The 15,346-nt window shown below is 33.7% G+C and overlaps 1 protein-coding gene across 4 annotated transcripts in view; it reads left to right on the top strand.

The window, feature by feature from the left end:
- The window catches only part of LOC131053445 (uncharacterized), a 153,529-nt gene extending 138,412 nt beyond the window's left edge, over positions 1 to 15,117 (top strand). The window contains exons 11-18 of one of the 4 annotated variants that reach the window (XM_057988073.2): positions 5,791 to 5,850; positions 7,393 to 7,433; positions 7,534 to 7,611; positions 7,843 to 7,939; positions 8,255 to 8,425; positions 13,104 to 13,380; positions 13,569 to 13,625; positions 13,753 to 15,117. In XM_057988073.2, the coding sequence (XP_057844056.2) occupies positions 5,791 to 5,850; positions 7,393 to 7,433; positions 7,534 to 7,611; positions 7,843 to 7,939; positions 8,255 to 8,395 (417 nt within the window). In that variant the 3' untranslated portion in view covers positions 8,396 to 8,425; positions 13,104 to 13,380; positions 13,569 to 13,625; positions 13,753 to 15,117. Of the gene's footprint in view, positions 1 to 5,790; positions 5,851 to 7,392; positions 7,434 to 7,533; positions 7,612 to 7,842; positions 7,940 to 8,254; positions 8,426 to 13,103; positions 13,381 to 13,467; positions 13,641 to 13,752 lie in introns of all 4 variants that reach the window. The other 3 variants (XM_057988056.2, XM_057988067.2, XM_057988061.2) reach the window with 3 other exon arrangements.
- The last annotated feature ends 229 nt before the right edge of the window (positions 15,118 to 15,346 follow it).

Here is a 15,346-nt window from a genome sequence, read left to right as displayed (position 1 = left end):
GTGTCATTTTGTGCTCCTGGGCTTGAGGTTCAAGGTGCCTTGTATGATTTCCCATGGTGCTTCCTATTGTGACCATTTCACACATCGCCCCATCACAAATCGGGACCCCTCTTTTGCTTTCAGTTTTAGGGTTTGTTAGGTCAGATTGCTAGGAGTGATCCTTTTAGGGTAAACAAGTTTGAGTTGATCTCACATCCAGCATTTTGAAGGTCAAGTATTTGCATTTTTCTTTCGCTGGCTTTGATGGAAATGAGGTGCAAATTTGACCAAGGCAAGGTGATTTTAGAGGTTAAACATTCAAAGAAGGGAGCTGAAGTTGAAATCATCATGAGAGGCTTGGAACAAATCAGATCAAGACAGTGAAAGTTTGCATTTTAGAGGACTATCATTGACCCCTCAAATGTGTGACTTAAGTGTTTCGGCCACTGTCATTGACCCCTCAAATGTGCAACTTAAGCATTTTAGCTATTCCTTTGCCTCTTGAATCAGCGAACCAAGGTCTTGTGTTGCATTGCTTTGATTGAGATCATTGTTTGGACAAGTGCATTGCTAGGAAGCCTTTGATCACTTCCTCTGATTGCCTAGATCAATGACTTAAGGTTTTTGTGCGATTTCCTTTGCCTCCTCCAAGCAGTGACCTAATTGCCTCATTTCCTTTGATGATTTGGATCAGCGAGCTGAGGGGATTCTATTTCCAACCAAGCTTCCAATGGACATTTCTAATCACTTCCATTGACCCCTTGAAAGTGTGACATAAGGTTTTGATGACTTCCTTTGCCAGGTGAAAAGTGTGACATAAGGCTAAAGCGATTACCATTGATCCCTTGAAAGTGTGACATAAGGAAAATTGATCATTTCCTTTGACATGCTAAAAGTTTGACTTAAGCATTTGATGACTTCCTTTGCCCCCCAAAATCAGTGACTGAAGGATGAATCGATTGTCATTGACCCTCTAATAAGTTTACTCTACTTAAATTAACAAATAATTATTCATAAAATAAATAATCTGTCTTAACAGCTCAGGCTAGCAATACTGGATTCCATATATATCATACCAAATAGTTCAGAATTATAAATACTTTGGCTATGTCTTACTGCTGGGTAAACTCAGATTATTGCTGCCCATTTTCCAGTCCTCAACTGGAGTTTTTCCTTATGTAGTCCTCACAGGGGACAGAGAGACCTCTTTTCTAAATAATCGCTGCCTCATCATAATTGATCTCATGCCCCTTCATCCATCGTGTCCCTTGGAAATTACTTTGCCCAGCAATTTGTTAAGTATAAAAGGGTTGGCGATCAAGGGGATGAATATTATTAACTCCTTTGTGTGGATGTGGTTTAAACATTAGAAAATTGGGAAGTCTTATTAATAAGACAATTTTCTGAGTGATAATATATATATATTTCGGAATTCATTTATTATGTTATTTCTTTCTTGCTTATGGGAGTGAGAGTGTTTCATGGCAGGAACATGACAGCCTTTGAATCCATCTTTTGATAGTTCATATTGGTATTCTTTGATGATTTTTCATGTAGAATTTACATATGGATATTTCTTTAGGGCCCTTAGAGATAACCTTAAAACAGCTTAAGTTTCATAAGTTGTATGTTAATTTATCCAATTTTTTTGTGGTACATAAGTAGACTACTTGCGGTGTATTACTAGTAATGAAGTCAAAGTGGAGCATGGTAAAATAATTTCAATTTTAGATTGTTTAACTCCCCAAAAGACATCTCATCCAAGGGTTTTTCTAATATTGCAGTACAGTTAGTTGCCTTGTTGAAGCGAAAGAAGATTATTTGGATATTGAGCACTTGCTGAGTTTCAGTTCTTTCTGTTTTTTCTAAACTCTTTATGCTCGACTACAATGCATCAGGTGCTAGGTTGAAAGCTTTCCTCAAAGAAGAAACCCCATTAGGGTATGGAAGTGGGAAAATGACAAATAAAGAAAAGATTGTGCTGATACATGTGATTAGGAAACATTGACAATTGCACATCCATGCATGGGAAAAATTTAGGCAGTGCTTACTTGGCACTAAGTTATTATGAAAGCTTCAAATACTTGTTCCCGTGAAGGATTAACATCCAATCAGCAAAGATGGGTCTTGAAAGCTTCAGCCGTATACCTCATCTCTTTAGGGCATTATTAACAAGGTTGCTGGTGAAATATTGAAGTTACCTAAATGGGCTAAAATGCAAGGAGTTTTGAGTAGTTACTACTAGCATATATCCAAATATTCTGGCTGTTTATTGAAGATGTACAAGAACGTAAAGCAGCACTACTTGTGCCATGAATTGAAGAATGATGCATATTCATCTATCTATGAATGTGAGTTATTCCAAGTAGATAAGGATGAGAATGCACTTAATTTAGGTTTATTACTATTTCTATTTGTTTCAAAGGAGGGAGCGGGAAGAAATCAATGTGGACATCATTACAGTTTCATTTTTGTTGATAGGTCAATAAAGTAATGCAGGAGCATCTCAGGGGCTGGACAATCTTGCATCACCCAAAATAATTTAATTTGTTATGTTTTGGTTTGAAGTGTATGTTGTGTGTTTTTTGTGAGTGGATTTAGTTTTGTCTATTTCAGAGGTTGAGTGATCTACAACATTCATGCAAGGGCCATTATTTGTGACGGTGGTGTCACATGGGGCACATAGGCCAAAGGCGACTCTTGCCTTTGCAAAGACAAAGTGAACCCTCACAAAACAACAAAGTATAGAGTGTCACCAAGGTGTTTCATGTTATTGCACAAGCTTGGGGAAGCCATGCAGGATCTAGCCCACACTTTGGAGTCTCGATATGTTAACAAGTCATTCTCTTGCTGCTAGGTGGAGAACAACAAACACCCTTTTTTTGGTTATGTTTGTCTCTCCGATTGGCTAGAAGGGTTTAAGTTGTATTTAGAGGCATATAGGAACAATAGGGAATCTATAGAACTGTTGATTGGAATCAGTTATAGACATTGGGCACGACAGGTACCTTTCAATTCCCAGTTGTGTGGGGAAGGTCAACAATCATCATGTTAGCATAAAAATGGAAATTTCCTTTTGTAGAGTCTACTAAAGTTTGTGCAGAAGTTGAGCTGAAGAACTTCAGATGTTAGAGCCAAAGTCAAAGGTGAGAACAAGGCCAAAGTGATTCATAGGCTTAGCAGAGATTGTAAAAGGGTTAATTTATTTCGGTTATGCCAGTCTCTGTAGATTAGCCAGAAGGGTTTAAGTTGTATATAGAGGCGTACAAGAACAGTAGGGAATATGTACAATTGCAGATTGGAAGTTGAAGCATTAGGTTTCTTGGAGCTTTGGTTATTGATGTTTGGCACAACAAGGAGATTTGAATTCCCACATTTGTGGGCAAGAACAAAACAATAATAGTGTTAGCATAAAAATGAATTTTTCTTTTGTGGAGGCTGCTAAAGTTTGTGCAGGAAGAATTGATTCTTAGGCTTAGCTGATCTTGTAAAAGGGATTATAAATAACAATATATAATATCTTTACAGGATACCAATTTTGCACAGAATGTTAGTCCACAATTCTAGTATTGTCTTTTAGATGATAACAAATTAACAATTACAAACACTTTTGAAATTACATTTTCTCATCTAGGAAAGGATCTTGGAATTTATATGCTTTTTCAAATTTGTTTCATTGGTGAAGGGAAGCCTTGATGGTTTTTAAGTGAATGCATTTGGCAAGTATTATCCCAAATTCAGCAACCTTTCTTATCATCATCCCTATGTTTGTTTTCGGATTTGACTCCAAGATCATTTTTCTGGGAGGGAATGAGAAGTATATGTATGCAAGTATGACAAATCTACAAACAAATAGCCTGGATAGCAGTATGATGGAGAGAGCTAGAAAAGAGAAACAGTACAAGGATATATAATGTCCTGACAGGATATCACGTTTGTGCAGAATGCTGGTACATGATTCTAGTATTATCATTTGGCTTATGACCATTACAAATACACTGACTGGAATTACTATTTCTCATTTTGTAAAGGATCTTGGAGATCATACAGTTCGGTAAGTTAGTTCATTGCAGGAAGTAAATCATTGATAATTTTTAAGTGAATGCATCTGGCAGTTGTTTTTGCAAAGTGGAACTTGGCAACCTTTTTTAATCATCCTCCTGACTTTTGATTTGGGATTTGATTCCTAGATGGTTAAGATAGGAGAGAGGGAGTACATGCACACAAACAGTGACTGATCTCCATACACTTCTATAATAACTCTGTGATGGAGGCAAGTGAAAGGAGGAACTATATAAGGATATATGATATATTTATTTTATATTCAGACAGGATATCCTTTTTGCACAAAATTTGAGTACAGGATTCTAGTATTATCATTTAGATAATAAGAATAACCAAAAACTCCTGAGATTACATAATTCTTTCCATTTGTGAGTGAATAATCCATTTAGCAGTTATTCTGAATTGGGCAAAATTTTCTATCATCCTTCCAGTGTTTTCCAAACCTGGAGTTCTACAACAGGGTTATGGGATCCATAAAAGTGAATGAAAACAGACTTTGCATTTGTTGTTGCCATTTTGACTGCCTTCATTTACATGAAAGCAAAGTACAGATGGATAGAAAAGTCACATGTCGTTTGACAAAATACCTCAACTAAAGCTGGTCTCATGTTCTGCAATCATCTTTTGATGTGCATGCAGTGCTTGGACCTTGGTGAATATGCCTTGTGAGGAGCAGAATCGGTATGCAAGGAATTTGTCCTGTTGCAGGGGAGCTTGAAAACAGCTAGTTTGGAAGGGTTACTCAGTGGCTGTGTTGATAAGGATGGAATTGTTTTTTTCTCTATGTTTCTGCTAGTCATGGGCTTTCAGCTCAAGACTAGATTAATATATCTCCATTCTATGAATTAGTGGGTTATATTAGTGTTATGGTTACATTGAACAAAGATGTTCATATTGGTTCTAGAATCAACCATGAGTTATTTGTGGCTTTTAAGTTTTTATCTTAGCAACAGTGAAGATAGTCAATGTATTTGGCTACTCTTAAGCTGCATTGTAACATCATATTTGTGTTTTGTGGAGATTTTTCTGGATTAGTTGATGCTGTATTATTTATTAATTTACATACAAAAGCAATATAATTATATTATTATATACACTAGAGGATAATCAAGAGGAAATGTAGGTGTGTTAAATATTGAAGTGTTCCGGATTGGAGTTATATTTGTGCATTGCCTTCAAGTCTTCTTGACATTCAAGAGTACCATGAAAATAGAGGTGTCAGTTTGAATTTTCATTTTATTTTGGAGTTTTCCCAGACATCTTAGAGGCTTCATTGCAGGTCACTGTTCTCACCTTCACCTTTTTCTTTTATGACATGGCACTCTTATCCATTCAAGTGATCCCATTATTCAGGATTTTGGAACTAATAAAATGATCATACTTTAAGCTTAAATATCACTTGAGGAGCTGAGCTTTCTTTAGTTGACAAGCCATCTTGAAAGGTTCATTCTAAATGGGTTTTACACTTTTCATCATGGCTTGAGAGTTAGTAAAAACTGATCTGCCTTCCATAGAAGAGCTTATCTTTGATGCCTGGCCCTTGCTTGGCTATTAGAAGTAAATCTTTATTTCATATGAGTAACAAAGATTCTTTTAAACTTTTTAACATATCTGTAAGTTATGTAGTGTCTGGATTGGTATTGGAACTCTCTTTTATATAGATATTTTCAAGAGCTTTCAGGATTCTCAGTTTCAGTGTTAAAACAGATTATTTGATTGTGGTTGGTTATCATTCTGTGCTTTCAGGTCTTGTTGATCACAAGGTTTATTCAACATGAACACCATGCTGGTCGAGCAATAAATCAGGTATGGAAAGGAATTGGATATGGAACTAATACTGAGTCCAAAATTCTACATGTCAAAAATTTATAGAGCAAATATAGCCTAGATTTGACATTTGATGTTTTTTCTTCTACATGAGCTTCTCTGTATTAGACTTTCGATGATTTTACTGACATTGTCAAATCGACCATGTAAATGGTTCAATAAGTGCACCTTAAATTTTGCTAATTTGTCATCTATCTTCTTGAAATTCTAATTTGATAAATGTGCATATGTAGGGCTATAGAAATCAACATGTTTGACTCAGTTTTTTCCCATACCATGTATAAAAAGATATTTTGTATTGCAATACTGTCATTATCAGCTAGGAATCAATACCATATTCTTCAGGGTTAACCGTTGACATTATTGCATTTTTATTTATGTCTGGGCCTAGCTATCTGTCCATCCATGGTGTGTGTCTGTGTGAGATATACCTTGTGGACGAGGTGGCTTCTCACTTTAACCTTATGGTATGCAATTTTCCTGATCCTCATCTTTTGACTTTGTGATAGAATATCTATGGCGACCTGTGGATCTGAGCAGTAGGCCTATGTAACATTCAATATGCCCTTAGGCTGACCTGTAGATCTATAGATGGATATATGTGCTTGTAGGCAGATTGGTAGTTTTAATTTCTTTCTACATATTCTTGAAAAAAGAACAATTCTAACCATGAAGAAAAAAAATACTCATAAATCTATACAATGAGTAGCAATGAAAACTGAATCTTAAAAACAGTAAAAAGAAATAATGACAGATACACTATAACAATAGACTTCACCCAAGGAAAGTCTTTTAGGAAAAAGCTCAGGAAAACCAACACTAATTATATTAGCTCAAACATTCATAATTCAATGAGATATTTCTCACATTTTCTTTATCCTAATTGATTCACAATTTTTTAAGGCATATCAGTATGGAAGGTTGTTAAGCAGTATTACAATATAATGGGCATAAAACCATGGGCTGTAAAAACCACCTTTAAGGGGTGTAAAACATGCATAGTATACAACATATCTAACAAAAGGTCCTCGTTGAATACTTTACATAGGGGGCCATTTATACTTCAAATCATCTACTAAGAGCATTGTATGCCAAACTTTCACATCCTCTATTTATTGTCTTATTTATGATTATTTTAGATGTTGTCTTACAGTATGAATTGCATATGGCTTCTTTTTCTTCATGTATAGAATGATTATTCTTCTCAGTTATCTATCTCTACAGGCCTTTTCACATTGCATGTCCATGTGATTAATTTGACACAATTACACATTGCCTGATTGATTGATTTATGAATTGATTCACAATTTCAGTTGCATATCATGCTTAATTTGTTTTCACATATTTTTAAAGAATTTCAGAAAAAAGATTTAGTTGTAGTGGGTAGCTGTTAACATTCAGTATATGGGTTAATCTAGGAGAGATTTTTTATGTTTTTTGTATGTGGTTGATTCACATAAACTTCTCTCCATTGTGTCATAAATTGTTTGAAAGGATATATGTCTATTTTGTGTTATGCAGAACCTTGGGAGCCTTTTTATGGATTTTCTATACTTTTTTGGGTAAGCTTTAATCTTGTTGAAATTTATTTCCTGTTAAAGACCATCTCTGCTTGGTTTCATTTTATACATGGGAGGGAATAATATCTTCATTTCTTTTCAGATGTGTGTTTGACCCACGCCAAATGCGTGTTTCAATTTATGGGAGTGGCATGTACGTGAATAGAGATCGTGGTCAGAGGTAAAGAAAGGCTAAGGTTAAGTTTTACTTATTTATTTGTCAAATCAGTAAACGTTGTCCTTTGTTTCTTTGTTTTACATGAAAAATTTCAATTCAGTCCACGTGTTGACACTGACAGCATTTGGATCAATAATTATAGGTTGCTAAATCTGTCAATGTAATGTGTAAGTTGTAACTGATTAAGTATTTGATTTTCTAATGCTTGTTGATATTTTTGTCAATTTATGTCAGTATCGATCCACTGCATATTGATGATCCTATACATGATCCTCTACATCAAGCAAACAATGTTGGGCGTAACTGTTTTCGTATACATCAGTGCATTAAGGTTTGTAATCTATAGCTTTTATAGAGCTTTTTGACAACCTCAATCCATCAGCCTGGAAGTCTGAGTATAGTAAAGAACCTTCAACATTTAGAATCAGACTTTACATTTTCAGTTCTTATCTTATTCTTAATATTATTGGATCTTGTGTACTTTTATTACTGTTTAATCGATGTAGCTTTTAACTGTATCAAATATGATCAAATTTAAAAATGGCTTATTTGGTTTTCATTAAAATTTGTAAAAGAAAGATCATGCTAGAGGAAATGTAATCTGTCAGCCTCTAATCATTTGTTGTGATATCATTTTTCCTAGCAGGCATTTTCAGATGCGCATTCTGTTCTGGAAAAGGAACTTGTCCATCTTGCCAATGTTTCAGATTCAAATGAAGAGGCGTGTGGAAAAGTTCTTCCAAAAATCATACCAAGCATTGCTGGCATATATAAAGAAAAAATTTGATTTCTCAGATATGCCAATCTTCTTGAGAAGGTATGCTAGTACATTTGCTATTCATGAAATGTGATAACTGCTTAAATAGTACTGCTATATGAAGTATAATTCTACTGCAAGAAAGAAATAAGCAAATACATTGAGTGAGTTGATGAGGACCCTTCTAGATTGTATGCGAGAAGACCTTTCTAGATTGTATGAGAGAAGCTAAACTTTTGGTGGTTTGTGATGAATGAAGAGATAGTGAAGGGATGAACTTGAAATCACCGTAATCAACTCTCCCCAACAACCTTTGTATCTTATTAGTGATGATTCAAGATCATGAGAATGACAATAGATAGAATGCCAATTCATCAATTGAATTCAGAATAGATGGAGCAAATGCATGAAGTACACGATTACATTTTCAAAATCCCAGAAGCTAGCTTCCACTTCTAAGTAGAGACATGAAACAAAACCTAAGTCACTGTATTTGGTGAATTTCATGGTTGAAATTTGAATTTTGCTAAATTTCAAAGTTCAACCCTTCATTCGTACGGTAAACTGTGCCATTTTTTTGCATTAAATTAAAAATTTTAAAAGTGTTTCTTTAGGTTTTTTGAACAGCTTTGCCTTTTACGGTTTTTAACCAATTGTTTTCTATAAAATGCGGCTCTTTGGCCCCTTTAAATGCACAACTCAGCTTGACTGTTGAAAAACTACACTGGGTTTGGAAGTCGAAGTGAGTGCTGAGAACAGTGGCGGACTTAGAGAGGGGGGTCTGTGGCTGGCGCCTGGTGGATTGACAGAGGCGGACTGAGGGAATTTGTTGAGAGGCAACTGCAATTTCCAGAATCCAAACCATTTGATATAGGCTGCATTTTATCTTCTACCGCCCTGTATTTTGTTTATTTTGGACTTTGATATAGTTTATAACTTTATAGTTTATATTTATTGATATCTTTTATAAAATTTATGAACAATGAATCAAATTATATTGAAGTACTGATATATTAAATTTGTAATAATATAATATTTAAAATGTTATATTTACTGAGGTATATATATTGTTAGATTAAAAAATTGTAAACTTAAATCATATTATATTTAAAAATAAATAAAATTTTGTAAGGCAAATTTAGTCCAAATTTTTTACCCTTGCCGAACTTCATCTGAATTTTATGGTTGCTGAATTCGAATTTGAACTTGAACGTTGTGACTTGGAACAAAACCAACCAAAGAAAACAAAAAATTCATTGGCCGACCCATAGAGTGAGTTAGGTTCACCGGCATAAATGAGCCTTCAGAACTGGCTGGAACCACTGGAGAAGTTTCTGATTTGAGGGTAAAGATTTATTTTAACTGCTGCTATCTTAGGACAAAACATTGCAACACTGTCAACCACTAAGTATGATACCAGCAGGGACATAAAAAAGGCTCTGTATTTTAGGTGCCACAGACAAGGATGGTTCATCTGAGGCCCTTCTAGGCTGAATGATGAGAGGAAAGTAAGTGAGAGGTGGTAAAGATGTGTTGATAAGGAGAGGTGATACGTAACAAGCTGGAGCATTTATTCAAACCAACATATATGATTGTTTCCCCGTTTGTGGACAATAATAGAAGAATAACTACCAAACAAGAGAATTATAGGTGTTTATTTCAATCTACTAGTATTTTTATTTAGTTGTTGGTTCTGATATGGGATTGGGTATGGGCGTAGGGTTTTGGTATACTGGTACAGCAAACTTTTTTTTCTTGGGCTAAAAGTACATTTGGGTACAGCTGTATATATATGTGTGTGTGTGTACATAATAAATGTTATGTCATATATCATATATGCCTAGGATGATTCAAATGAAAAATTACAAAATATGAAATAAATACAATAAAATTTTGGTATGATTGTCTGTAATTTTCATCAAGGGTTTGGTTTAACATCATGTGCGAGAGTCTCATCATCATCTATATTGACTCTATGAAGCTTTGCAATACATAGTTGAAAAATTTGGACTCTGAAATAACTAGGCAGGTCCAAAAATTTGAAAAACTTGGGACTCGGCAAAACTCAGGGAAAAACTAGGCAAATTTATCAAACATTTGAAAATACACAATTTTTAAAATATTCTTCTAAAACACTGAATTTTTCTTCATGTATTAAAATATTCTTCTAAAACACTGAATTTTTCTTCATGTATTATTTCCTTCTATATTTTATGTCTAATGTTTGTCATAGATATAACCACACACAATTAGAAGGTGGTTATTTGAATAGTTAGTAGGTGCTTACACAACCATTTATATGTACTCTTATACAATGATTTAGCATATTGAGAAATATAAAGTTTGCCACATATCTTGATATTTTCTTCTTCATTTTCTCTGCTCCATTAAAATATTTTAATATAATTTACTTTCATTTGATATTAGAATAGACATGATTATATTTTGTGAAGAACAATATATTCTGATGTGGCATGGAGAAAGGGACAGCCTATTGAAGAGAAATGCCTCCTAAAGGATAAATCACAATAAGCAAAATAGAGAGATCAGTTTAATCAAAGTAATATTTTCTTGCCCCATGGGAATTCATTATGTAAGCGTATCAAATCAATATTTGTTCCATTCAAGATCCATACAAACAAGGAAGAAATGTCGTGTGTGGGAAGAGAAGCGACTATCATGGGAGATTTATTTTCTCTCTATACTTCTCTAAAAACAAATCGACTATCCATGTTCTGAGTGCTACTAAATCAAAGCCATTTTTTTTCAGTTGGATAAAAGAGTTCTGAAAATTCATTTCAGAGCAAAGAGATTTATCTTGTGGGAAGTTGATTGAGCATTTAAAAACCAATCTAGGATATTAACCATGTTATTAACGATTCAACACAAGTAAGTTGGGAGCCCAAGCTATTGATAGTTGCCTTGTCGTGTGTGCCATGGAGCTGCTTGTGGAACCCTAGTCGTGTTAAAATTTGCAATGGAAAAATGCAAAAAATGGCTTTAAAACTTCATCGATCACGACTTGGGTTTTTTTTTTTAAACTAAAGACAACTTTGACCCACCTGTTGGCATAAAAACATGTGATTTTTGGCGAGTATTAGTAGGAAAATGGCTGAGAGTCTGTGCAAAAACTGGCAGTGAGTTTTGCTGCAAGTAACTTGCCGCCAGCATAAATATGTGAGTTTTGCGTGTCCTGTGAGTACTCACAGGTTTTTGTGAGCTTGTTGCAATAGATGCGTCCAAGTTGGTACGCTCAGGGCCATATCACAATGCTTCGTTGCCCCTTCCTTGTCGTAAGTTAAGTCACAGTGTTTGGTGAACTTCAAACCTGAAGTTCCAAATTCAACGAATACTTAATGGTGGCAAAAAAATCATTAAAATTTGCAGACAAATTTGAATAAAAAATGTGTTAATTTTTATATGGATATATCTTATTGTTGTGCACTTTTTCTGTGGGTTTTCGATAGTCTTATATGTAAATTAAAGCAACGAAACTCAGTATAAATCTCACTAAGCCCGTTGTTTTAATGAGTATAGTGGCTGGGCCAAAAGGGCGACGATTAATTAGGTCTACTAGGAACTTATGCCCTGCATCTCTGTTTTCACCAACGTGGCTCTGCATTTCAACTTTCATTAGCGATGCAGCCTTGCAACTCCAGTGTCACTCTAGGTAGGCCGCGATACCATTTCTTTAGGGTTTTTTTTTGTTTTTCTTTGTATTCAATAAAAAATTAAATAGGCAATTTTTAGGGTTTTTTTAATTTTGTTTTTGTATTCTTTAAAAATTTAAAAATACGTTTTAAAATTTGTATTTATAATTTAATTATGTTTTTAAAATAAACTTCAATTTGGTATTTCTTATTTTATTTTTTTGAAGTGAAAACAAAAAAATATTTTTAATAAAATCTAAGTATTTTTTTAATTTTGTTTTTTTAAATTAAAAAATAAAAAATAAAAAATAAAATATTTTACTTATATTTTTAAATAAAATTTAGTATTTTTTATTTTGCATTTTAAAGTTAAAAACAAAAAATTAATAATTATTATTTTTTATTTTTAACTTTAAAATGCAAATAACAACATAAAATAGAAATATATTAATTCTCTATTTTTACTTTAAAATACAAAATGAAACATAAAATTTCTTAACTTCATTTTTAAAACATAAAATAGAAAGTGAACTTTTAATTTAAAAAAAAAAAAAAAATATTTATTTTTTAAACTATAAAATGCAAAATAAAAACATTAAATTTTTATTTTAAGAATATATTACTAAATTAAAAATCTTTTAGATGTTATTTAAAACATGTATTTTTATGTTTTTTAAAATAGAACTATAACTCATTTAGCCATTTGTTTCTACTCAAGTCTTGCTTGGTTTGGTCATATGCTGCATCCTTCATTAACTACCTAACCATACTTACCTCGGAGTATTTCAACAAATTTGTTGCGCACAGTAAGATTGTAAATTGTAATAGAAAATGCCAGGGGCTTGCCATGTAATACTTGTACTGTGATATTAATGATGGATCTATTTAATAGTATAATTGTAGTAAATTTCATATATTTTTTATTTATGGCAAACAATACAATGTCATGCTGTTATAGAAAAGATACCTGAAAATATTTGAAATTCATTCAGATTTCTTGCATACTATGGGTTTGTAGAATGCATTTACCATGAGTTGCAGATTAAGTTGCTACTCTGATATCACCAAAACTATCTAATTTTTTGCAGACAGATTGGAGCATCGGCTAAGCAAGATGCCTGCATGCACTTTCATAAACTTGGAAAGTTATGGCAGCAAGTGTGAACAATTCCACAACAACAAAGAATCACTGCTATAACTACAGAAAAATGATACAGATGTCCATAATGTGTAACAGTTGGATTTTGAACTTGTTTGCTGTTCTATATAGCAAACTGCCAGGATTCTTCCAGTTGAATGAGAGCTGGTTGCAACATTTTTCATCCTTTCATCATCACTTATTCAGTGGGACTCAAATGTCCAGATGTATGTTGCTTTCTAACCCAATCTTTGTTGCATAGAAGCATTGCACTTTTATTGATGATTTCTTTCTGACTCTTATATCTTTTCCAGGATATACTATTAATGATGCCTGATAATTTTCTAAGTGTTACATTATGCTGCATTCATTTCGTAAAGCTGAACTTTTCGCATGTCACTGGCTTTGTGGACAGCATCGATGGTAACTGTTGCTCATAGTGCAGCCGTTGATAAAATTGGGCATAAATAAGGTTCACACTTGTGAGGTTGTTTTTTACTTTTGTATATTCAAGTTAGTATTAATATTATTTTCTGCTTGTTGAAACTGAGGTCAGAAACAATAATATTAACCTTGTTTAACATAATCTGTCCCTGCAGGTTAATGAAATATGAAAATGAGATTAGAAACAAGAAGCTGGACTGGAAAACCTTATATATGAGTTCAACACTTTTTACTCATGAATTCAATGCAGTTAAGTTTAAGCTCTATGCCCCTAAATGTATGTTGATTTTGATAAAATCTGATTACTTAGCATTGCCATCGGATACATTGCAATGGTGGAGCACTGGTCTATTCAGTACAGTTAATAATCAAAAGAATAAATGACATTGCTATACACAATATAGTAACAAAGAGAAGAATCTGGTTTATATGAGAAATATTTACCATCTCAATAAGTCTTTCAGCTCAATGCCTAATACATTACAAACAGGCAAGTTGCTCAGTCTACTTTGACGTCTCTTTCATGTTTTGAAGATTGTTCACCATAAGTTATAATGATTATTCCAATTCAAATTTCTAGGGAATAGTTCCTTGTGTTGCAGCTAAGACATTGCAAGGAGTCTAAGCAAGCATTATAAATCTTCAAGGTTATTGAGGTTGGCGTATATTGAGAAGTACACTCTATGTAAGGATAAGTTCTTTGAATGATGCATTGAGAAACTATTGATTCTACTTGCTTTTAGCCTTTTACTATTTGGCAAGTGATGGGATATAGTGATTTGGCACACAATAACCTTTGATGATGCTTGGAAGTCAGAGAGCTGAGTTTGGAGAAATATATGCTCTAAGCCTTTTACTATTTGTCAAGTGATGGGATAGAGTGATTTGGAACACAATAACCTTTGATGATGCTTGGAAGTCAGAGAGCTGAGTTTGGAGAACTATATGCACTAAATGACTAAATATTTCTCAGCTCTATTGATCTTCCAGGGTGGCAGAATTGAAGTAGGTTGAGCTCCCAAGGACACTGACTCGTTAATTTCCCAATCAGAGTTCATTTTCTTTTGCCATGGACCCACAAGATTATGCTATAATTAAATTGATGCATCAAGAATGGGACTGGTGTAGCACTAGAAATTATGACGAGAAGTCATTCCACCAAGCTAGCTCTGTTGTGTACAACTAAGCACTCGCAAAAATTGAAAGGAACTTTTGCAGCAATATAAAAATGTGTCTGTAGTTCTCAGAAGTCCTTTTCTGTTCACAGAAATGTACTCTTTAACTCCACAGACCACACATTATATGACTTTGCAGTGATCATCCAAGAGAACCACTTATTCGCCTTGGGGTTTGGGCAGTATGTAAATGCAAAATAACTGTAACATTTTTATTGTTGTTTCACAAAAGGCAGTGAGTTATCTGAATAGTTGCATGTGAATTACAAAAGAAAATTGTAACTTGTGCACCAACTTTAAGTTTGTATTCTCAATAATGTTCGATGTATTCAGTTATTTAATTGAGATTCCTCTGTTAAGTTTATGATTTCCAATACAACACAGGGCTTTAGGAAGTCATGTATAAGCTATAAATGTATACCATCAGTGGCGATTTCAAGTTCTATGGTAAATTGAATTTATTCAAATTGAAAATTGCAACTTTTTGACAGCAGAAGATAAATATGAGTAAATGACAGTATTTGTATTGAGTGTGCTTTAAGATAACGGGCTTTATAATGTTTTTAGGCCGTGA

Source organism: Cryptomeria japonica, chromosome 7, assembly GCF_030272615.1.
Source record: "Cryptomeria japonica chromosome 7, Sugi_1.0, whole genome shotgun sequence".
Classification (NCBI taxonomy): domain Eukaryota; kingdom Viridiplantae; phylum Streptophyta; class Pinopsida; order Cupressales; family Cupressaceae; genus Cryptomeria; species Cryptomeria japonica.
This window is presented reverse-complemented; position numbering and strand designations above follow the sequence as displayed.